Source organism: Culicoides brevitarsis, chromosome 2 (genome assembly GCF_036172545.1).
Source record: "Culicoides brevitarsis isolate CSIRO-B50_1 chromosome 2, AGI_CSIRO_Cbre_v1, whole genome shotgun sequence".
Taxonomy (NCBI): Eukaryota; Metazoa; Arthropoda; class Insecta; order Diptera; family Ceratopogonidae; genus Culicoides; species Culicoides brevitarsis.
Window position 1 is genome coordinate 26,912,808 of NC_087086.1, and position 23,527 is coordinate 26,936,334.

General features: G+C 31.4%; 9 protein-coding genes across 9 annotated transcripts; 7 read left to right on the forward strand and 2 right to left on the reverse strand.

Annotated features, from left to right (window-relative positions):
* Positions 1 to 2,591: 2,591 nt before the first annotated feature.
* On the forward strand, positions 2,592 to 3,477 carry LOC134829954 (flexible cuticle protein 12-like). The gene is made up of 3 exons (XM_063843275.1): positions 2,592 to 2,670; positions 2,951 to 3,066; positions 3,128 to 3,477. The coding sequence occupies exons 1-3, from the start codon at positions 2,659 to 2,661 to the stop codon at positions 3,318 to 3,320; spliced, it is 321 nt and encodes a 106-aa protein (XP_063699345.1). The 5' UTR covers positions 2,592 to 2,658; the 3' UTR covers positions 3,321 to 3,477.
* Positions 3,478 to 7,190: 3,713 nt separating this feature from the next.
* LOC134831922 (flexible cuticle protein 12-like) lies at positions 7,191 to 7,694 on the reverse strand. Its single transcript, XM_063845762.1, has 3 exons — positions 7,576 to 7,694; positions 7,312 to 7,478; positions 7,191 to 7,244 (listed from the first exon to the last, which is right to left on the reverse strand). The coding sequence occupies exons 1-3, from the start codon at positions 7,692 to 7,694 to the stop codon at positions 7,222 to 7,224; spliced, it is 309 nt and encodes a 102-aa protein (XP_063701832.1). The 3' UTR covers positions 7,191 to 7,221.
* A 3,645-nt stretch (positions 7,695 to 11,339) lies between these two features.
* Positions 11,340 to 11,717, forward strand: LOC134828847 (endocuticle structural glycoprotein ABD-5-like). The gene is made up of 2 exons (XM_063841833.1): positions 11,340 to 11,479; positions 11,534 to 11,717. Exons 1-2 carry the CDS (start codon positions 11,340 to 11,342, stop codon positions 11,715 to 11,717), a joined length of 324 nt encoding a protein of 107 aa, XP_063697903.1.
* A 2,829-nt stretch (positions 11,718 to 14,546) lies between these two features.
* LOC134828848 (endocuticle structural protein SgAbd-6-like) lies at positions 14,547 to 14,958 on the forward strand. Its single transcript, XM_063841834.1, has 2 exons — positions 14,547 to 14,719; positions 14,793 to 14,958. Exons 1-2 carry the CDS (start codon positions 14,547 to 14,549, stop codon positions 14,956 to 14,958), a joined length of 339 nt encoding a protein of 112 aa, XP_063697904.1.
* A 515-nt stretch (positions 14,959 to 15,473) lies between these two features.
* On the forward strand, positions 15,474 to 15,992 carry LOC134831357 (flexible cuticle protein 12-like). The gene is made up of 2 exons (XM_063845075.1): positions 15,474 to 15,592; positions 15,666 to 15,992. Exons 1-2 carry the CDS (start codon positions 15,474 to 15,476, stop codon positions 15,856 to 15,858), a joined length of 312 nt encoding a protein of 103 aa, XP_063701145.1. The 3' UTR covers positions 15,859 to 15,992.
* Positions 15,993 to 17,090: 1,098 nt separating this feature from the next.
* On the reverse strand, positions 17,091 to 17,473 carry LOC134828849 (larval cuticle protein 65Ag1-like). The gene is made up of 2 exons (XM_063841836.1): positions 17,355 to 17,473; positions 17,091 to 17,283 (listed from the first exon to the last, which is right to left on the reverse strand). Exons 1-2 carry the CDS (start codon positions 17,465 to 17,467, stop codon positions 17,091 to 17,093), a joined length of 306 nt encoding a protein of 101 aa, XP_063697906.1. The 5' UTR covers positions 17,468 to 17,473.
* Positions 17,474 to 20,505: 3,032 nt separating this feature from the next.
* On the forward strand, positions 20,506 to 20,869 carry LOC134828850 (flexible cuticle protein 12-like). Its single transcript, XM_063841837.1, has 2 exons — positions 20,506 to 20,627; positions 20,686 to 20,869. The coding sequence occupies exons 1-2, from the start codon at positions 20,506 to 20,508 to the stop codon at positions 20,867 to 20,869; spliced, it is 306 nt and encodes a 101-aa protein (XP_063697907.1).
* Positions 20,870 to 21,486: 617 nt separating this feature from the next.
* LOC134828851 (larval cuticle protein 65Ag1-like) lies at positions 21,487 to 21,865 on the forward strand. The gene is made up of 2 exons (XM_063841838.1): positions 21,487 to 21,599; positions 21,673 to 21,865. Exons 1-2 carry the CDS (start codon positions 21,487 to 21,489, stop codon positions 21,863 to 21,865), a joined length of 306 nt encoding a protein of 101 aa, XP_063697908.1.
* Positions 21,866 to 22,567: 702 nt separating this feature from the next.
* Positions 22,568 to 22,959, forward strand: LOC134828852 (flexible cuticle protein 12-like). The gene is made up of 2 exons (XM_063841839.1): positions 22,568 to 22,680; positions 22,767 to 22,959. Exons 1-2 carry the CDS (start codon positions 22,568 to 22,570, stop codon positions 22,957 to 22,959), a joined length of 306 nt encoding a protein of 101 aa, XP_063697909.1.
* The last annotated feature ends 568 nt before the right edge of the window (positions 22,960 to 23,527 follow it).

The following is a 23,527-nucleotide window of genomic DNA, read 5'->3' on the forward strand; positions in this document are numbered from 1 at the left end:
AAGAAGTTCAAGATGCAAGGATTCCCTTCGTAAAATTTATGACCTTTTGCATCTATAGACGTATGTAACAGCTGTTCATGAAAGGACGACTAAGGATCATATTGCGCAAAGTGCATCATTTTTGTGCATTAGTGTGCGTGAGATTCATTTCAAAAGTAGGGGAACAATTTTTTTTTGATAGGAACAGATTTTGTCACCTAATTATGTCTCTTGAGTCTCAAAAAAAAATTAACAAGGTCAAGACTAATTTTTATTACTCAAGAAGAAGCAACAACAATAAGCAGCAAGGTGTTAAAATATTTCCACATTTAATCGCTTTTCGATGAGTGCTCATAATTGAATTAATTTCAAAAACAAACAAATAATTGGCATTGTCTTCAATTATTTAATAGCTTCAATCGAATTTCAAATGCGCGAGACGAGCCGCACCACACACACGCCACATCAAAGAGGAATTTCCGTCGCTATGTTTTTGACGATGATTGAAGACGCGATGATTTTTTGTGTTCGGCAAAGACGATTATTGTTAAAATGGAAGACGCGAGAAAAAAAATTGAACACCCACTTTTTTTTGGTACGTGTTTGTTGATGAGAAGAGTTTTGTACACACAATTGTAGAGAGAAGTGTGTTTGTGAGTTCAAATTGCTTGTTAATTGTTTACAAATTTACATCATAGATGCATTTAGCATTGAAATATGAAGATTTCGAAGAAATCGCGTTATGTTTAACATGATCTATTACTTATCGAATGAAGGTAGTTTTTTTTTCGGCGAGTGATTCATTTTTGGGACAAGTGGTTTTTTTCAGGAAAATTTTTTATTTGAGGAGTTTCCGGGATTTTGATTCGTGTAATTTATCAAATATTTTTTTTTTCTAAAGAAAATTTTACCTAATTAATTTTTTTTAATTTTTTTTTGTCATCTAGTTTAAACCACAAAAAATATTTTTTTTTTTTTAAATTAAACTAGGTATTTCAAGCCTTTGTTACATATCTGAAGTAATAGTAAGTCAATGTTCAATTATATTGACATGATAGTTGATTCTTGTTCGTTTTTCATTCAGTTACCTTGGATTGCGGAAATTATAATTGTGATTTTTGATTAAATGATGATTTTAATTAAATCACTTAGAAATATTTTCAATTTTTGAATAAATAAATATATTTTAGAGACTAAAAAAATATTACAAAATATTTTTCAAAAAACAAAAAAAAAATATTTTAAAAACATTTAAAAATCCTATTTAAAATGATTTGTTATTTTCGTCGATTATAAAGCTAAAAATATTTATTTTAATATATTTTAGATTTTCGCGATTTTAGAATTAGAGCTTTCTAAATTTTCTAAAACATTTCTAATTTTTAATTAAAGATAAATTGAACAAGAAATATCCGCTTAAAAATTTAAATTTTCCCCAGTAGCATTTAAAGAATTTTAATAATGTTAAAAAGTCACAATTTAAGCGAGAGTTCCTCACTTTGAGAGAAACTACAGACAAATGAAGACGTATATATTTTTTTCAATAACAGGTACATAAAAAGACAAGAAAATCTGTGACTTCAACATTAAATTCTGAAATTTCAACTACGTTTAATTCAGGTTCTATTTTGTTTTTGGAATCATCACCCATTTTGTCATTTCCAATCTTATCCATAAATATTTAAAACAAAACCTTAGTTCTACTTTGATCATTAAATTTAAAGTTTTTAATTTAAATTTTTAATTTTAATTAATTTATTAAATCTTTGAATTAAAATTTTTAATTTAATATGAAGATATATTTTTTAAATTCATTTTTATTAAAAATTTTATATTTTTCTTTAATTCATTTTCTTAACATCTTTTTTTACTTAATTCTGAAGTTTTCTTCTGAAGGTTCTTTTACAAAATTTATAGGCTTTCGTTTTTATACTCCTTTGTTTTTTTTTGTCATAAGTGAAATATTTAACATTCATATAAATATTTTTTAAGTTTTAGTCACTTTTGAAACAAATTAATCTGGTAAATAATAAGTTTTAATTTTAGTTTTTTGTTTCTTAAAAAAGGCTTAATTTTCGCATAAACAAAAAAAAAACTTGTAAATTATCCTCTTTAGGACCGCTGCATGATTATGTCATTATCCCACCAAAACTCATCTTCCTTTTTTTTCGTTCATATCTCCCCATTACCACTTTATAACATTGATTTACAACACCATTAGATATTCATTAACACAAATAACTGCCATACTCGCATACGTCACACGCAATAATACTATCTAATTGCAACAACTTCTCGTGTACCTCGCCAAAGCCGCACAAACCTTACACACGATATTTTTTTTAACAGTGCAAATATTAGATGTCAAATAAAAATGTAGTAATATTATAAAAAAAAAGTTTTTTTTTCTTGAATTTCGTTAATGTTCGTGCATGGGGAAGTGCGTGTACTCGTCGCTGTACTCGACATTTGCTTATCCTGCATGCAGTGCGGTACTTGCTGCTACGTACTTTGCGTCTCTATTACTCTGTACCAAAATAGATTGATGTGTGTCTTGTGGAATTTTCAGTATAAAAAGGCTTGATTCAAAATAGCAGTCAGTTAGTGTTGTTTCGACCTATCGTGATCACTAGAAGTGAATTTCAGTCAAAGTTCAAAAAACAAAAAAAAATCTTTAAAATGTTCAAATTGGTAGGTGACTCGTGGAATATTTTTGAAAAAAAACTGTTGGAATAAAATTAAAAAAAAAATGTGAAAAAAATATGGCAGCCTTTTGGCGCCAAAAATAAAATTCAAAAAATAAAATAAAAAATTCAAAATTATTAAAAATTTAAAAAAAATCAAGCCAAAAAAATAAATTAAATTAAATCAATGAAAAAAAATTAATTTAAAAAAATTAAAGTGTCAAAAAAGTGCCTTTGGATATATATAAAAAAAAGTTAATCGAAAATCCCTTCTCTACCACCCACAGATCGTTCTTGCTGGCCTCATCGCTGTCGTCTGCTCAGCTCCCTTAGACGACTCCGCCAATGCCCAAATCTTGAAATACGAATCTGACAACATTGGAGTCGATGGATACCGTTTCGCGTAAGATTTCTCTCTCAAAAAAAGCCTTTTTCATAGCTAACAATTTTTTTCCCTTGTTCAGCTATGAAACCAGCGATGGTGTTACCCGCGACGAAGAAGCCCAATTGAAAAATGTTGGCACTGAAAATGAAGCCATCTCAGTCCGTGGCTCATACTCGTTCGTTGCTCCCGATGGCCAAACATACACCGTCACCTACGTTGCCGACGAAAATGGCTTCCAACCCGAAGGCGCCCATTTGCCCAAAGCCTTGTAAGGAGTGATCGTTAAAGTGTGGATGATGATTGGAAGTTCCTGTGAATAACTGAAAAATGTACATAAAATCTGGATTTCTTTAAAAAAAAAATAATTTAAACTTACCTGAGAATTAAAATACTCAATTGTGTGCCAAATGTCTACTGTCTCCGTTTATATTCACTTCTAGAAAAATTATGAAGAGAAATAAAAAAAAAACTTTTTTTTTGTAAAAATGCATTTCCTTATTAACATTACTTCAATAGCTGACCTTTTCTGACAACTTGAATGCAATCACTCAAAATTGCATAAGCAGAAGAATTCCCTCTTGAGACTAGTAATAAAAAATTATGAAAATTAATTTTTATTTAAAATTTTATCACCTTTTAAATTTATAAGTGAGAGTACTTAAGAGAACGTCTTTAATTTATTATTTACACTTGAACCCAAGTGGCAACGATTACAATTCCTCTCAGCAAAAAATCCAATGTCACAATTATTATTTAACTTTTTAGTGAGTTTCTCACAAATTTATCAACATTGTGATGATGAGCTACGTCACAAAAATTACTAAAATTAATTTTTTCCTTCATAAAAAAAAATATTACAAAAAAAAAATCAATTTTCGTTTAAAATTAATTACTTAGTTTAATCTGATGAACATTGGAATTTTTGTCGTGTTCTTTTAATAAAATATTACAAAGTAGTAAATATTGCAGAAAACGTGTTTTTAATAATTGCTCAAGTTATTTGAACACCGCGTTAGCCTCCAAAAAAATGATGCGCTCTTTGCTTATTAAATAAAGGGCTCCCCAAAAAGGCAATAATGAGCAATGAATAGGAAGAAAATTACACCAATTACCGAAAAAAATGTGCCGCTTCAAGGTCGACTTTCATCATCATCGATAATAGTTGTTGATATTCATCTGTTGATTCATCAGCAGCGCAAAATAAAAGGTCAAACACTTCTTTTTTTTTTTTTTGGTAAATAATTACAGTTTGCTGCCCTAGTAATTACCATACACTACAAAATATTTTAAATTTGGGCCATCGCATCTTCATCGCAGTTGAAAAAAAAAGTTTTTTGGATTTTTTGAGCAAGTAAATAGATAGACGAGTTAGATAAGTTCCAACAAAAGACTTTTTTTTCGGCACAAGTGCACCCGAGTAACTTGAGAAATGTTGAAAAAAAAATCAATATCATACATTTGCATACAATTGGATAAAAATATTAATTTAAGAGGTCATCATTGTCGTTGAACAAGTCTTTCTTCTCTTTATAAAATATTTTTTTAACCGTATGTAATCTTCTTCATCATTATTATTTCTCATTTAACTTTATATGTACTTATTTACACACACGCTCAAATTATGAAATTGTGTAATTTTTTTTTTCGAGTTCATTAAATCTTCGCATGCGAGTTTTATTGATTATTTGTTTGAGTAAAATTTTTGCAAAGTTATTTATTTATTTAATGATTAATTTTAGCGGTGATAAAACCCAAAAAATAAAAAAAAAACGCGCAACAAGTGTGCCATCCGTTCGAAAATGGTGGTGTGAATGGCACTTTGAGTTAAAAAAAATTAAAATAAAAAAAAGAATTTTTGTGGGTCACTAATGAAATGGAAAGTGTTCTTTTGTGTGAGGTAAAGTGTAAGTGGACAATGGGTAGGTATGAAAAATGTTTACCTTTCAAATTAGCATGAATTAACTTTTATTTTGACTGTCAGTTTGTGACAGTGGGTGTAATAGGCATGACATATACGTGGTAAGTATAAGTCCGGGTTTGGAATTTTATGAAAATTTTTAATTGATTTTATTTTTAAATTTTAGATAATCTACTTAGACAATAACTTCAAGCAGCGAAAAGTAAATTTTTTCAACGATGTAAACGAGGCTCCGTTCTAAGTGATAGACCAAATTCCGAACGAAAAGCTAAGCAGCGACATCCGATTAGTTTTACTATTAACCTATAGCATTCCAGCACAGTACCAGGAACATAACAAGCCAAAAAATTTTAGGAGGACAAGAACAAATATCTGATGGATAATAGAATCTTCAACACAAAGAATTTTGATATTAAGCTAAGCGATCGTTATAAGACACTTTGAAAAAAATCTTTTAAGAGATGGGATGAACTTTAACAACTACTTAAAGGGATTCATTCTGTATTTAGATTGCAACAAGACAAGTCGAATAGATAAAATTTATAAATTCACAAAAAAATAGTTCTCGCGTTTCTGTAGAGATTTTGTGGACCTTTGGATTTTTTATAAAATGGCATCCCTTGCTAACGTGAGTGAATATTCTTTTAATTTAAATTAAAATTTCATTTGTGTACCCGGAAAAAAGAGAAAAAAAGACCCGGAACCGCGTGTGCTGGAGAAGAAAAAAAAGCCCTATCACGAAGGGGGCGGTGAAGAAAAAAGATTTAAAAAAAATAAGAAAAACGAAAAATAAAGTGAAAATTGAAAGTCGGAGAAAGAAAAAGCCCAGCGAAATCGAGAAACAGGAGGGCGAGATTAGGAAGAACACACGTGCTAATTTGTTTGGGATGAAAAAAAAGGAAAAAACTCCAGAATCTGGAAAGTTTTGGGCGCCAATGCATAGGTGGTACATGAAATCATGTTCCCATGGATGAAAAGGGAGGTCCTTCAATGACATCGGATGTCATGAGGACGGGCGAAGATTTTATGGGGTCTGTAGGAGTAAGAGAAACTTATATGAAAGTGTGTGTTCTTTGTTTTTATTTTAAGCAGCTTAATCAAGATGACCGACCGAAAAGACCCTAAAAAACTAAAACACAGCAGGATGAAGAAATGAAAACGGGAAAAGAAAGCGTTACAAAAATATTTCTTTCACAAATGGATTCGTTTGAAGGGTATATAATAGGTTGAAAATTGTTCAAGAAGAAATTAGAAAATTAAAATACTTTTAGAAGCAAAACTTTATCATATGAAAAAAGTAGGTGAAAAAGTCAATCTCAACCAAATATTTTAAGAAAATCTTGAAACTAGACGACCTAAAAATCACATGCTTTACGATTTATCCATTTTTTGACAAAAAAAAAATGGCTGAAAAACCTTATCCTTGTTAAGGTAGGATTTTTTGCCATAAAAATCAAATTTTACAGCTAAATCGGATAAAAACTTTAAGGCGGTTTTTCTCAGTTTGTCTCAGTGCGTATGTGCGATTTATCCTTTCAGCTCTTCAATAATATAAAGAATTTTTGTTTTTTTTTTCAATTTTTGAATAAAAATTTCATAATATGACGCTAAATTTCTTAAAAATAAAAATTCGCGCAAATAACTATTTTCATTTACTTCCCATTAGATGTCATGCCTATTTTTTCACTTTCTGAAACACCCATTTATGTGCATTATCTTATACACCTCAAGTTTAAGATATTATGTCAGATATTACGATAACGCATTGCACAGCGTGATAATTGCTCAGTATCTACATTAATCACGTATATGACCAAAAAAATCTTTTTTAATGTATTCATTAAGATGTTTGGACATTCACTACTTGCTAAACGTTTGAAAATATTTTATACATATCTCCGTTAAAAATCAGCATAAGAGACATAATTAACCTATATCGTCATCAGGTTAGTTCATGACCCAAAGTGTCAGACACTTTCAGTAGTTATCGGCAGCACAAAAAACGTGACAAGTAGGTCAATTATTTGGAGATTCAAGTGAAGGTCAAAAAATTGTAAGAGAAAGATTATGTTTGACCTTGGATGGATTATTGGGGGAAATTATTAAAAAAAATGTTTATGATCTTTTAATAAGTCTTTCTTTGTATTTTTTTTCAGAAATAATTAAAAGTCGAAACAGAAAACATTTTTTTTTTCAATAGAATCACAACAAGAAAGAGGAAGAGGTATAGTTGTTGACAGAATTTAGTTCATAATTTAGGCTTTTGGCAAATGTGAACCTGATGAGTAAAAAGACCGTCGTTAGAAACTTGTACGAGTGTTGCAATAAGGAAAAATGCGACTTACCTGATGGTTGGAAACCGTTTTCGTCAGCGACGAATTCGAGGGTGTAGGTTTGACCGTCATCAGCAACGAATTCGTATTGTCCCTTGATGGCAATGGATTCGTGGTCAGATCCCAAGTTGTTTACGACAGCGGATTCTTCTCTTTTGATTCCGTTGCTGGTTTCGAAACTGCATTTGTAAAGAAAATTCGGAATTAATTTTTGTCATTTTTTTTCACTCAATTTTTTTTGCACTAATTTTTTTTTTCATGGCACTTTTAACTTACGCGAATGAGTATCCATCAACGCCGATGTTGTCGAATTCTTGTCTGAGGGTTTCAGCATCTCCTTGTGGGCGTGCGAAGACGCATGCGAGCAAAGCAGCTAAGACAATGATGAATTTCATTTTGTGTGTTTTGGTTTTTTTTTTGCTGTTTTTTGTTAGAAATTTAAAGTGTGACTGATGCGTTTGTCACCGATCTCAATGTCTTTTATAGTACCATCTTTTTAAACGAATTCAGTTTTCGGCTCATAATATTTACATTTTTAGAGGTTCCACAACTGACCCACAAAAATCAATTCAAGTTTTAATCCGCATGCAAAATATATAAATTTTAAAAACTTCCATATGCACGGCTATGGGGAAATGTCGCATAGTTTTATTTTGAATAAATTTATAGACACACTTTTTACTACAAAAACTATAATAAAATAACATAAGATATGGGGAGAGACGCACCGAAAATCGATGTAATTTTCTGTCGCATTGTAACTTTTTTTTTGTCGTGGAGGTATAAAAAAAGTTAAAATATGCATCTCTCGCCTATCAACCAACAAAATATTTAAATTTGTTTAAAGTCCTCTAGGTCAAATTTAACGATATTGATCAATATTTTGTAAAATTTCCCGCTCAAAAGTGTCCAAAGTGCACCAAGAAGGAGAGCAGAGAACCTTCCTTCCGTCCCCTTCAAAGGTCTCTAATGTTCTAATCAATCAACCAATTGTTTCCGTAAGTTTAACCCTTGAAATTGCCATTATCGACATAAAAGTTACAAACGAAAAAATGTCGCGTTAATATGTATGAGGATGTTAGGTAGGTCAACATTTCTCTGAATAAACTTGATAAGTTTTCAAATTTTTGAGACTTGATTGACCTAACTAACAAAACCGAACCTATTGAAGATAAATTTGAACCATTTTTCATACCTCATTAAAAAAAACTTTGAAGACAAGACAAACTTCATCAAATGAAGCTCATCATAATATTTTAACATAATATTAATGACAAATATTTTAAGACAATTGATTTATTATGTCACCTTTGGCGTATCAATAAAATTTATATTTTTACATTAATGTCATTGAAAAACGATATAAAAAGTTTTTTTTTATTGAGAAGAGGAGTCGCGAAGCCGGACATTCCTTTGCCAATGATTTTTTTATGAGTTTAGCGAAAAAAAAATGTATGAATGAACTGCAGTTAATTAAGTTTTAGTTGATGATTTCTTTTGTTTCTTGACTTTGAGTAAATGATGTTTAATTTTGAATTAAGATTTATTGGAGTGCTTTTGGTTTTCTCATGGAGGAAAAACTTCATTCAAGGTAAGTGTTTTTGTTATTTTTTGTCAATAAAATATGCGCTCGAGATGTAATCAAGATGTGCCAATTCCCAGAAGTAAAATGATCCACTGTAAACTGATTTAATGAAGTCCAAGTGAAATTTTCTGCCCTTCGCAAATTTTTCTTAGCATATGTTCAACATTTTGGATGCCATAACTAGTCCTATTCAAGATATACCGAATGAGTACAAATAAGATTTACAAGATACGTACTAAGGAAATAAAGATACAGCGGTATAGTGTTGTAGTACTGATCGGATGGCTCGAGTTCGAGACCGGGTAGAAACATAAAAATTTTTGTGTAGGAAATTTTGTGTTTCTCCAACTCCGAGGCGACTGAAGACTTACTCAGCCTTAATTAGAGAAAAAAATGGGAGCCAGTGTCAAATTTACGTCTCGTGCGACTTCTGGCGGAAAATTAATATTTTTGGCTTTACTGAATCAATGGTAGGTTTGCGGGCATATATTTCTTGGTAAAAAATGATCTACTCGAGTCAAAAAACTAGTAAAAAAAATTTTTTCAAAAAATTTCGATTTTCGGTGATTTTCATGAATTTCAAACAATTTTTGAATTTTTGGTAGAAAATTAAAATTTAAAAAAAAAAATCACTAGGATTATTCGTTGTCTCAAAAAAATCAATTTTTTTTGGACTAAAAATCGTTCGACCGGACGCAATGCTGTTCAGATAAATGATTTTCATAGATTAAATAAATCAATAACCAAAAATCAATTAAGCAAAAAAATGATTTGATCCCTTTTGTCAACACAAATCAGATTAGATCATGATTTGATTTGCAAATCTAATCAAAGAATTTTCAACCCTTAAAATTAGATCAGATCAAATCTAAAATAAAAAAAAAATTTGGCTTCAATTTTTTGTGGATTTATTTTCGATTTGATCTGATCTGATTTTGATTTAAATCAATTTTTAGATCAAATAAAATCAAAATAAGTTAAAGGTTGAAATTCTTTTGATTCGATAGATCAGATCGTGATTTGATTTTTTATTTGATTCTTAGATCATTGATCTAGATTATACAAGCCTGCATTGAAAGCCCTGAAAGCAACATTTCTTTTACATTTCATCCACAATAGTTTCAGTTCAAGTAGCTATATTGGCACATGGATTTGAGAAAACCGCTTCAGTATTTGATTTTGAAGAAGTTTTAAGAGCCAACATGGAAAAACTAGGTTCGTATCAATTGCAGAAACCAAAATCATTTGGCTTTTTTAGGCTAGATTTCCTGATTGCTTTTTATGGATTTTGGGATCTATCTTCGTAAGGCTCTAAGCATCTTCATTTTTTAAACCACTGGGATTTTCAAATCACCACAAGAATTTGCATTAAGATTCCAATCACACTCGTGCCTAATTATTTTGCGCTAAAAATCATTATCACTCATTAATTCGTCATAAAAATTAGTCAGTTAATCGATTATCATCTTATCACGCCCCCAAATTCAAATGTCTTTTTTTGCAGTATTTTTCCTTCTCTTCTGCAGGTCATTCATTCATTCATTCGTACACACCCGGTTTCGGTTTGGATTGCAAAAGTTCACACGAGTTTGCATCACTTTCATGCAAAACACCATGACAGTTTGACCGAAATCCAATACATCATCATATATTGGTCATCCATGCGCATCTTCTTCTTCTTTTTTGCACTCTTCTTGTCTTGTATTTATTTTTCTGCATGTCAAAAAAATAACACTAAAATTTATTATCATAAACACACACGCAAAGTCATTACATAAGCGTTGTCTCATTTTTCATGTTTTTGTTGCACCAGGATAGGCATTCGCGATGGCAATTTGTCTTTGAAAAATCATAAATTTTTTTTCGCATAACAGGAAAAGAAGGCATGCGACTCTTATCTGCTACGATGACGACGACCACACGGCAGAATGTTATATTTTTTTTCAGTTGGTCAATTATATCAAGGTTGGCGAGTTTTGATCCAACAAAAATTTTTATAGTTTTTTTTTCTTTGTTAGGATTTTTACGACTCATTTTTTGGGTGCATATGTGCTTAAGAGTGCGATGCAAAACTGTTCATTTTTAATTGTTTGCAAAAATTGAAATTCATTCATAAATGAAGAGGAGGCTAAAATTAATAGAAAAAAAAACTTATTAATATCATTAATAAACAAAAAAAAATCGACAAAATGTTTGACAAACAAAAAAAAGTTATTAATAAAAAATTAAATAATAGACGCAGCATCAACACGATACGTTGACCATGAACTACAAACAAGCTTTTTGTACCATTATGATGAACCCAAATTGAAAACTACAAATTTTTTCGGTATAAAAAGAAAGTCAACATTTTTTAACGGGTTAGTCGGTTATTTGTTTGACGTGACACATCAACGATTGTTTATCTTCACTTCAAATCGATTGCAATTAAATATTTGCACTTGACAAAAAAAAAATGAAATTGTTTGTTGTACTTGTTTGTGCTGTCATCTTCACCGTGAAGGCGTCTCCCCTGGGTGGCTATCACGACTCGAGCGTTGCTGATATTGTAAATTTTGAAAATTACAACTCAGGCAAAAATGGATATCGTTACCAGTAAGTCCCTTGAACGATTCAAGGAAATCCTGAAGGTTAAAATATTTTTTTTAGATTTGATACGAGTGACGGTACCTCGAGAGTAGAAGCTGGAGAACTCAAAGATTTGGGATATGATAGTGAACGCTTAGCAGTTATGGGATCCTATACCTTTGTGGATGACAAGGGCAAGGAACACACAGTTGAATATACTGCTGATGAAAAAGGATACAGAGCCAAAGTGAAATACTCGTCATAGAAAGCGAAAAAAAATTTTCAAATTTCTCATAGTATTATTGTTGACTAAATAGAAAAAAAAATATTAAAAGAACAAGAAGAAACATGTTGATAAATAAATAAAATAAAAATGTTAAAATCATAGAAATATTCTACATAATTAAAGCTTTATTTGCAGAAGGTTCGCAAACGGCCTTGTTCACCTTGAATTTTAAACGTATCTATTTTAGTAGCAACGCACAAGCATCTTCTTTGCAAAAGCTTTCACTTTTCATTCTTGTTTTAAATTAATTTATCAACAGTGGTTTGCTATATGTGGAAGAACGTTTGTATGATGACCATTTATTATATATTGAGTAAGATTTATAAATAAAAAAAATGTATTTAAGAAGAAGATACAACACAAAGTTAACAGCTTTAGAGCCGGTTATGAATTATTTGTTCGTGTAGTAGGGAGGGTCGAATTGTGACATTTAGTTTTTTTTTTCAAGCATGAGAAAAAAAATTGTAAAAATTGTTTTTTTTAGACTTAGAGGTTAAAGAAGAAAAAAAGTCTTTAAGACCTTAACTATTTTTTGTATGATTTATAATTTTAAGTACTGCTAGATTGAACTTTCCAAAATTTAAATTTATCTTGTAAGAATATTTAAATGACTGAGTGATCTTGTTCTCAGCTACTGTATCAATTTTTGTTTTTATAACAACATAGATTTCAATAATTCAAAGAACTATAAAGAGCAGGTATCACTTTTTCACTTAAACGTGAAGTCTTAAAAGTTTTTATACAAAAAATATCAATTTAATCTCTCTAAAAAACGTCAAATATTTATGTCAGGCAATATGTGTCGTACTAAAGTTGTGTTTCTATTTTATCAAAAAACTTGTGATAGCAAAGATAAAAGATGTGAAATAGGTTCCTCAGCAAATATTTGGAGTTGGAAATATAAAAAGATTCCCATGCATATAATTTTTGAGAAAATACGACATTTTTGTTCTGATTATTGGAGTCGGGATCCATTCTGTGCTGTTACAATAAAATGTGTTCTGCCACGCTGATTTTTCTCACTGATGGCCCTTCTGCTCTGTCAAAGATACTGTTTGGAATGTTTCTTTGTATCATTATAACATTTTTGTTACTTTCATTAAAAGAATTGCCACATAAGAACATTAAGAATACTGTCGTATGTACAAGGACACTTTTCAAGTTACCATAAAATTTTTGGTTAGAATCAAAATTTATTCTGAATTGGTTTATCACAGTCCTTAATTCTGGTTCCTCTTTAGGATTGTGATGAAATATTAGTTTCAGGTTGTTTTTAATGCACAGTTTATGCCATCAAGTGGGTTAAGATCATAAAAAAAATTCACGAGAGTGTAAGTGTTCTAGCCGCTAATGCTGATCGAACTGAACGGAAGCACCAAGGTGTCAATTGTATTTAAGATTCCATTAACAATCTGCTGTAGCACACAACAGAGTCCGCATCAGCAAAAACAACTCACTTCTCGTTGGAGTATAGTAAGTTTTAACTTGTTACTGGGGACTATCTGAAAGAATTAAAATTTTTATTAAAGATGAGTAATTCCACGTGAATGGTAGTACTTGTGGAAATGAGGTCCTCCGATTTTTCTGAAACTTTGTGAGTTGAAAGTACTTGAAAAAAGAAGAAAAACTGCGTTTTCAGAATTTTCATTTTCCACGGATTTTCCGAGATAATGGGAAAATAAGCTCAAAACGGGGTGTCTCATAACTTCCGTTAGGATAAGGCTAGATTAAAAGTTAGGGTGTCGTTGGAAGCGTCTCGGCGAGTACTACAACTCATGGAAGAAACTTTTCCGAAAATAGTGAAAATTCCGTGAAAAATCGGGAAAACAAATTTTTGACCACGTGGTTAACGGTTTTTTTCGAATTCGCCCATCATCGCCCATTGTCTCAAAAGATAGCATTTTTTAAACCCTACAAGATGGTATAATTCGATTTTTCATTTTCCGCCATCTTCACGCCTTAATTTCCCAAAAACCGGTTTTTGGGGGTTTTTCCGCCCGCTTTTCCGGGCATAACTCCCCGAATTTTCATCACAGGGTATGAAAGTCATATATTGTTGGATAGGTCTTGATTATAGCTACAACTTATGGAAGAAAAGTTTTTCAACTTTAGTGAAAAAAAGTTTGGAGACATGGGAAAATGTGAAAATTTTAGCTTTAACCAGGCGTTTCCATAATATTACGAATTATATGAACATCGCCCATGGCACTGGGGGACTATCTGAAAATTCGTGGAATTAAAATTTTTACTTTCAACTCACAAAGTTTCAGAAAAATCGAGGACCTCAACAAGTACTACCATTCAATTACTAAAATTTACTTACATTTCAGAAAATTTCCATCTTGTAAAATTGGTCCCACTCTAATACTGAAACAACTCAGGCAGTTGTGAACATCAACATTTATGCTAATTTCATTAATTGAATACATTTACGAGCTCGTTCGCTATCATAGTCGACCATCGCTGACGATCAAAGTTTCATAATAATAATGATCTTGCTTTGATTTGCCTCGAATTAGCGTTTGTCTTCCTCCTCTTTCCGTTACTACTAGAAAAATAGACGACAAGAAATTTGCTTCAGCGACATCAAAAGAAATTTCTCACATCATCAGCAGCAATTATAGAAAAATTTATGTAAGTACTTTGTAAATCTCTTACCGACCACACGCGTATCACTTTTAAACTGCATACACAAGCAACAAATTATGACATAAAAAGAACAAAAAACCCAAAACAGCTGACAAACATCTTTGCAGCGTCAAATTTTGGATTTTGGACAAACATATCGAGTTAATCCGTTGATTGATCATGAAGGCGTTGGTGATGTTGATTGTTTTCGTGGGTGTCGCGTGCGTTTCTATAGAAAATGTAGAAAGCTTACCTGTAGATCAGGAAGAAGCAACAACTGCCGCTCCAAGTGGTTTGACAAATCTCGAGAATGAGTTTCGGGAAATCGCTGGTGATGGAAATTACGAATTCAAGTAAGTCGCAATAGAATATTTTAAAATGTTTTTGGGTTCTTAATTTGAATATTTTTTTGTGAATTTTTGTTAGGTATAAGACGAGTGATGGATCCGTGCGAGAAGAAGTTGGCAAAGTAAAGCATTCGTATTTGCAGGTAGAAGGCAAATATGAATTTATTGGAGAAGATGGTGAAAAGTATGTGATCAATTATGTGGCTGATTCGAAGGGTTTTCGTCCAGAAGCGACTGTTACTTGATTTTTTACTAAATTTTATGTTGAAGAAATAAAAAATAAAATTTTAGAAAAAAAAATTTTTTTTTTACTTAATTAATCGAGAATATTCTAAAATGGTTCAAAGAAATTATTCAGCAAAAATTTTAACGACATTTATCCTAAAACTGGTCTAGGCAAGATTACTTTTACTTTTATCGTAGACACCACAGATTCTTCATTTTGTCATTACACGATCTTCGTTTTTTTTCGTTCGCAAATTGAATTTTATCGATAGATGGGGAAGACAATAAACCCATTCTAGACGTGGATGTGTGAATTTTTGTGTTTGTAAAGTGTATCTACGTTATGTATATTGCAACAAAATGGCTCAACGGCGAATCTATAGTGCGTACAATAACCGCTACGGGCATTTGTAATTAACTGGATGACATCCGAAAAAGATGTTTAAATACGCACGTTATTCCTCTCATCATTCACATTTAGTCAACAACTCTTTTAGTGACAATAACTAAATCACCACAAAAAAACCAATTCAAAATGAAATTCGCAATCGTCTTAGTTGCCCTCTTCGCCGTTGCTTTGGCTCGCCCAAACAAGGATGCCGAAACCGTCAGATTCGATGTTGACAACATCGGTGTCGATGGATACAAATACGGGTAAGTTTTCAAGAAAAAAAAAGTGCGAAAATTTCAGGACGAAAATTCTAAACAATTTTTTTTCGCAAAATAGATATGAAACATCCAACGGTATCAAACACGAAGAATCCGGAGTTGTTAACAACGTTGGTGCTGAAAATGAAGCCATCTCTGTCCGTGGATCATTCTCATACGTTGCTGATGATGGCCAAACCTACACCGTCAACTACGTTGCTGACGAAAATGGTTTCCAACCAGAAGCTGCCCACATCCCAAAAGCCGAATAAATTGACGATTGGATAAAAATGAAGTTTTGAACTGGCTTTATAATTGAAAAAAAGAGGATTACGGAATGATTGAACGCAAAATTTTTTGACTTCTTTGAGAGAAGTCAACTTTCCTACAAATTGTAAATTTTTTAAACCGCAATTTTTTTTGTACAATAAATTTTCATCTCCCATATATAGAAAAAAAAGTTTGTTTATATTTTTTTTTGCTTTTCTAGATAAAAAATTAAAATTTTTATTAATTCATTGAACTCTATGAACTCGTTAGTGGATTCTGCATTTTAATCTATGATTAATTCCTGATAATAACTTGAAATATTAAATAACAAATAAAAAAACGTAGAAATAGCGTCTCATTAAAAATTGATTAAAATTAAATTTTTAGCAACATTCTAGTTAATCAAGTATGCAAATTTGTCCAAAAATTTATGTTTTTAATGAATTCTATTAAATAACCGACTAGTTTTTTTTTATTTATATTTTTTTATGTTTTTACTTTTTTTTGCAAAAATATTTCTGAAGATCCGCAACATTAACCTTGAATTAATTTATTTTTTTAGAATTATTTAATTCTTTGAAATTTATTCTAATCTTAGCTTTTGGTCGTAAAATGAAAGGAAAAAGATTTCAAGGTAGTTTAGAAAAGAATTTTTAATAAATTATAAAAACGTGTCATTTCAAATTTCGCAGTTAATTTAGGAGAAAATTATTAAAGGGAAATTAATTTAAATTTAATTTTATTAAATAATTAATTAATTAATAATTATTATTTATTAAAATTAATTATTTAAATTAAATTAATTTTTAATAATTTTCTCCTAAATTCTCGATTTGATATAAAATTATTTAAAATCAATTATTTATTTAACATTTTTAACTTATTTAAGAGAATATTAATTTAAATTTAATTTAATTTAATTAAATAAATTAATTAATTTTAAATTAATATTTTCTTAAATAATTTTTTTTTCAATATTTAAGGTCAAAAATCTTAAGTCGAAAATTGAATATTTCGTCACTATTTTATCACTTTGTCATCATTTTGTAAAATAAAAGATTTTAATTTTTTTTCTCAATTATTTATTTAATGGTTCAGGTACTTTTGAAAAACGGATTTGATTCATCAAACTTAGAAAACAACTCTAAATTCAACAATCATCATGATGTTATTTTGATTCCGTTTTGAAATTTTGGCAGTGAATTGTTTGTTAGCTAATTAATCGATTAACTCCTTATTCGGCTTTTGGGATGTGGGCACCTTCGGGTTGGAAACCATTCTTGTCGGCAACATAGTTGACGGTGTAGGTTTGTCCATCATCGGCAACGAAGGAGTATGATCCACGGACGGCAATTTCTTCGGCATCAGATCCAACGTTGTTCAAGACTCCGGATGATTCGTGTTTGGTTCCGTCGCTGGTTTCGAAACTGTTTAACGGAAAAAAAAATTCAAAATTAAGAACTTTCATCAAAAATTTCCTCGTTTTCTCATCACTTACGCGAATTTGTAGCTGTCAACTCCGAGATTGTCATGGTCGTATTTCAAGATTTCAACGTCACCAGCGGCAATGGCGACAGCGAAGATGGCAGCGAAAACAATGGCGATTTTCATTTTGAGTTTTTTTTTGGGGTTTTTGTTATTAACACTTTGCTAATTTTCAAAGAACTGGTGATGAAATTTCGCGAGCCGGCAGCTTAAATACTCAAATTGACAAACGATTTTTTTTACGACACTATCACCAAAAATCAAAGATCACAGAAAAAACAGGATAGAATGTGCATCATTATTCATTTTGTTTTAAATCGATTCGTTGATTGAGTGGTGGGATGGTAGGTCAGGTCAAATGTTCTTGACTGATAACTATGGGCAATGACTCGAAAGCTAACGAAAACCAGTTTAACATAAAATTTAACGAAATTTCACAATAAAAGACACTTTTTCGAAAAGAAAAAGGGCTTTTCTTTAAAGTAAAACGAAAAATTTTGATAAAAAAAATTGTCTAAGTTCCCCCATAAAAGTTTCGTTTTTTATTGCTGTAGACAAACAAAAAAAAAATATTATGAAATTCGTATCTAGTTTGGTAAGTATGCTAATTATGTCTTAGCTAATTCTAAATCGTTAAATTTCAGACATAAAAGTGAAATCATTTCTTGCTTTTTATTATCGTATGCTAAAGAGCTTAACATTCTTATTCTTAGATTATTTTTTATCTGCAGAATGTTATCTATGTATTTATAGAAAAACGTATTGAAAAAGTTTAAAAACATCTAAAATTTATTGGATTTATTTGATTCAAAATCATTTTTTGTCTTAATTTTTTTATAGAATTTTTTTAAAATGGTAAAAATATTTTACAAATATGTAAAATTTGTACATTTGAGATATGTTTACTTTTGATTTAAGTTTTAATTAAATTAATAAATTTAATTTTATTTAAATTAATTAATTTTTTTATTTTTTAATTACAGATTACCTACTTTCAATTTGATAAAAATAAAGGCACATATTTTAACTTAAGTCAATTTTATGTTATATGGAAGTTCTTGTTGAATTTTTTTATTGTATTGTATTTTTTTGCAGATTCAATTTTTCTTGCAATTTTTAATAAGAATTTGTTCAATGAGTAAAACCAAACATCTATACATAGGTCTTAAAAACTTTTAATCCAATCAAGATCTGATGCCAAATATGATACCCGATGCTCTAAACTTGGACTGCAACAACTAGTCATAAGGAGGAAAGTTGCCAGCATGATGACTGCATAAGATATCCTGTCGGGCAAATTGAATAATGACTATCTGAAGAATCTGTTTCAGCTGAAGATGAACAGAGAGTCAACACGCAACATTGAAACCTCCGTCGTTCCTTTAAGGAGAACGAATTACGAGCAACATGAGCCCGTGACGTGGATGTGTCGGCTATTGAACAAAATAATCAACTTTTTCTCATTAACAGTTTAACTGGACCTGGAGGGCAATTTTAGTTTTGGAGTCTCGAGGAGCAGATTTAAGGAAATGGCGATTGAATTGGCAACATCAGACGATTGGGCAGATGGCGGAGTCCCACCGCCTTTGAGGTAAGGGAAATTTTTTTTTAATTTGGCTGGCCCAATCGCTGGTGAATTTTTGTTCTTCTTGTATCTTTTTATGTCTTATGTGATGTCATCTGTAACTCAAATCGCATCACCAAACTGGGCCAAAGAAGCAGAACTCCTGAACTCCGAGAATTTATTGATTTATTGTATTGTATTGTATTTTATTTGAAAAGATGGGAAAACGTTATGCCGGAGAACGTTTTTCGATGGCTTTTTTACCCCAAAAAAATCTTTGACTGCCAAAAGCTCTTGCCTGTTGAGCGTTTGACAAATAAATAAATTTTGTAATGGATTGATTCAAGTTCTGCTTGATAAATCTTTTGAGAAATTTTTGTTTTTTTTTCAGGGTTAGCGTCGAGAAGGTTTTGGGACAAAAAATCAAAAGCTTAATGGAAAAATTCCTGGAAAATCAATTGAATTTAAAAAATATGGCATGAAAAGTTTATTTCTATTTATTTTGAAAATTATGTTTATTGCATAGTTTTTGGGTAAAATTCTGCTTGAAAAAGCAAACAAAAAATGTGTGAAACGAAGCCCACGGGTAACACTAGTTTTGTAATATAAAGCGTTTATAATTTCAAATTCGATTTTCTTTTAATCGATTAAAGCAAATTTAAATCAATTATATTATACTTTTGTTACAAAATTCAGATCCACTAAACTTCAGTTTCAATTCCAAATTTATCATGATGGGACGAATTTTGTTTATATTTTCTTCGCTTCTTATAGCTTTAAGTTTTTGTGAAGAGACACCTGCTGAAGCTCCTGAATCATCGTCTGAGTCTCCTGCAATGAAGCGCCAACACTTTATGGAATGGCTTGAAAGTCAAAGTACTAATTTAATTTAACTAATTTGAGTTTAATTTAATTAAATTAAAGTAAATTTAATTTTTTGTAAATTTTAGCACCATCATCAGCTGTAGAAGCAGGTCGAAGACAGGCTTTAACTCCAAAAGAGAACATGACGGAAGAAACTGCTCCTCGTGTCCTAAAGATTCAGTCAGGCTTCCGGTCAAAAGTTGAACGAAAAATTGTGCCTGGCAAAAAAGTAGATGAAGCAAAGCCAGAATCCGAGCTAGAACCTCAACGAAAGTCAGCTGATAATTCTGCAATTAAAGCGACTAAAGAAGGTGCTGCTCGACCAAAAAATGCACCTCAGCCAAAAACTATGCCAGCAGCTAAAAATATGACAACTGAGGCGAAAGTTCCTGCTTAAAATAAAAGCAAAATATAAATTTAGTTCAAAACATGACCTAATCCAAACTTTTTTTTCGTTTTTTTTTATCTTCGTTTGTGGCAAAGCAAATCCTGTTTCGCTTATTCTTTGTGGTTATTTTTATCAAAAATTTGTTCTCTTTTTTACATAATAATAATTATAATGACAATAATAGCGCCGCGGCACGATGCCAACATCAAAAGACCGCTGTTTATGTAATCCCTGACAAATTCTTCTTTTTTGTCGCCATTTTTGCCATATTTAAACTCCGGTGCAAGCCGAAATTCTCTACAGTCTTTGAAATTCAGTCTAAAGTCTCGCACAAATTTTTTCATCAGCATGAAATTCGTTATTGTTCTTGTGGCTTGCATCGCCATGGCGTGCGCCGATAATCCAAATGCTGCCGACGAAACGCTCAGATACGATAGTGTCAATACTGGCGTCGATGGATACACTTTCGGGTAAGAAATTGATTTTTTTAAATTAAAATTTAAAATTAAAAATAATTTTTTTGAATAGTTTTGAAACAAGTGGCGGAATCAAACACGAAGAAGATGGAAAAGTTATCGATCCTGAAACCTCTGGAATTGCTGTTCGTGGATCTTATTCGTTTGTTGGCGATGATGGCGTCACCTACACCGTCAATTATGTTGCTGATGAGAACGGTTTCCGTCCAGAGGGCAAACATTTGCCAAGAGCCTAAATTTATTTCACTTTCTTAATTATTTTTTCTTCTATTAATAAAAAAAAGTCATTCGTATACCGTAAAAATTATGGAAATTTTTTCGTACCTAAAAATTTTTTAAAAAAGTCGTTAAATTTTAGATTTGCAAAAATTCTAGTTTTTCAGCTATCGGATGATTTTTGGACTGAGCATGACGTCAACATGCTTAGAATTGTGCTCTAAACTCGTTTGATATCTATAAAAATCGATCGGCAGCTATCGGATCAAAAATTCTTCCTCAACTTTTGAATTTTGACAAATAAACGGACAAAAGTCATCAATACAAACCTGACCCGATCATGATCTCTATCGACACAAAATTCGAAAAAAAGCAAAAAAAAAAAACATTAATGTTTCGTCTCTCTTTTGCTATTTTTTCTTTGTGTCTGTGTGCTTTCTGTGAAATGTTCGTGCGGTGAATTGATGACACTGAATTGATGCATTAGAGAATTCCTGTTTTCCGTGATAGTGTCATAGACGATTTTTTTTTTTTGCAATTTTTTTGAGTATTTAAGCTGCCGGTTCGCGAAATTTCATCACCAGTTCTTTGAAAATTAGCAAAGTGTTAATAACAAAAACCCCGAAAAAAACTCAAAATGAAAATCGCCATTGTTTTCGCTGCCATCTTCGCTGTCGCCATTGCCGCTGGTGACGTTGAAATCTTGAAATACGACCATGACAATCTCGGAGTTGACAACTACAAATTCGCGTAAGTGATGAGAAAACGAGGAAATTTTTGATGAAAGTTCTTAATTTTGAATTTTTTTTCCTCTGTTAAACAGTTTCGAAACCAGCGACGGAACCAAACACGAATCATCCGGAGTCTTGAACAACGTTGGATCTGATGCCGAAGAAATTGCCGTCCGTGGATCATACTCCTTCGTTGCCGATGATGGACAAACCTACACCGTCAACTACGTCGCCGACAAGAATGGATACCAACCCGAAGGTGCCCATTTGCCCAAACACGAATAAGTTGTCAACGCCATCTATGTATAGCTAACTAAGTCACTGCCAAAATTTTTATACAAAATGCCGGAACAACAACATCCGAGAAAATTTTCAAATTTTGAGTTTTTTTTCTAAATTTGACAAATTTCAATTCCGCTTCTTTTGAAAAAAAAAATGTTAAAGTACCTGAAAAAATAAATTTTATCGTTTTACAACAACAAAAATAGCTCCTTTATTACTTTTTACAATTTACATTCGCCTTCAACGTGACCCCTAAAAAAACATCTTAGATTTTAATAGCACGCGTGTATGTTGTGGTGTCTATTTTTGGGCAATAAATTTATTGGTTTTGTCATAAAATTAGGCTGTAACCTGATTAACAAGTTTTTTTTTCATCGTTCATGAGATGAAGATGTTTGACATTATCAACAAACTAAAAACAAGAAAGAAGCGGCAGTAGCACGAAAATAGACAAATTTTTGTAAATATTGTAACGATTTTTTTAACGCACGTTTTCGTACGCATATACGCACAAAAAAATCAAGTTTTTTTTCTGTTTCAATGTTGTGAGATGTGCGACAGAACCGGCAGACGCGAGGAACCGAACGAAATTTAGAGTATTTAAGCGGTTGGCGTTACCTAGACTTATCACATTCAAAGTCGATTTATCGTGCTTATAACAACTTCTACAAGTTACCAAAAACAAAAACCCTTAAAAATTTCAAAATGAAATTCGCAATTGTTTTCGCTGCCCTCGTTGCCGTCGCCATCGCCGCTGGTGACGTTGAAGTCTTGAAATACGACAACGAAAACTCCGGTGTTGATGGATACAGCTTCGCGTAAGTGTTCAAAAGAGCCTCTCTCTCTAAAGGAATTTTTTTTTAAAGAAAAAGTGAATTAACGAAAAATATTTTTCTTAATGCAGTTTCGAAACCAGCGATGGAACCAAGCACGATGAATCTGGCGTCGTTAACAACGTTGGCCAAGAAAATGAAGCCATCTCCGTCAAGGGATCATACTCCTTCGTTGCCGATGATGGACAAACCTACACCGTCAACTACGTTGCTGACGAAAATGGTTTCCAACCCGAAGGTGCCCATTTGCCCAAATCCGAATAAATTTTCACACAAACACAAAACACACCGATGAATATTAGATAATTCCAAAAATTTAACTGTCAATAGAACAAGAATTTTTCTTTTTAAAGGTCTTCATACTTTTTGTGGAGATTTTTTCAAAATAAATGACAAATTTTTTAGTACCTGATTGAAAATTTTGAGTTTTTATTCTTTTTACCGTTCAAAAAAAGTCTTGAAATTGAAAAACCAAGTATTCTATTCAAAAGTTAAAAAAGCTTCCTACGAAGAATTGCAAATGAGAAAAATAAAAAAAAAACTTACGAGTTACAGTGAACAATTAAAGCAGTGACGTAGAAAATTAACAAGGATCCATTCGTATGTACGAAACTAAACTGTTGAGTAAAAATATTTTAATTCTCTTATCTTTTTAATAACTATTGACTCTAACTACAAGTCATCAAAAGTTAATCATATACATCATAGTAAGCAATCTACGAGCAAACCGGTCGGATTTAATTGGTAAAAATCCTAATAAACAATTAACGATTACTCATCTAGAACAGTAATTGTGGGCAATTGAACGGGAAATATATGGCAACGTTCTTGA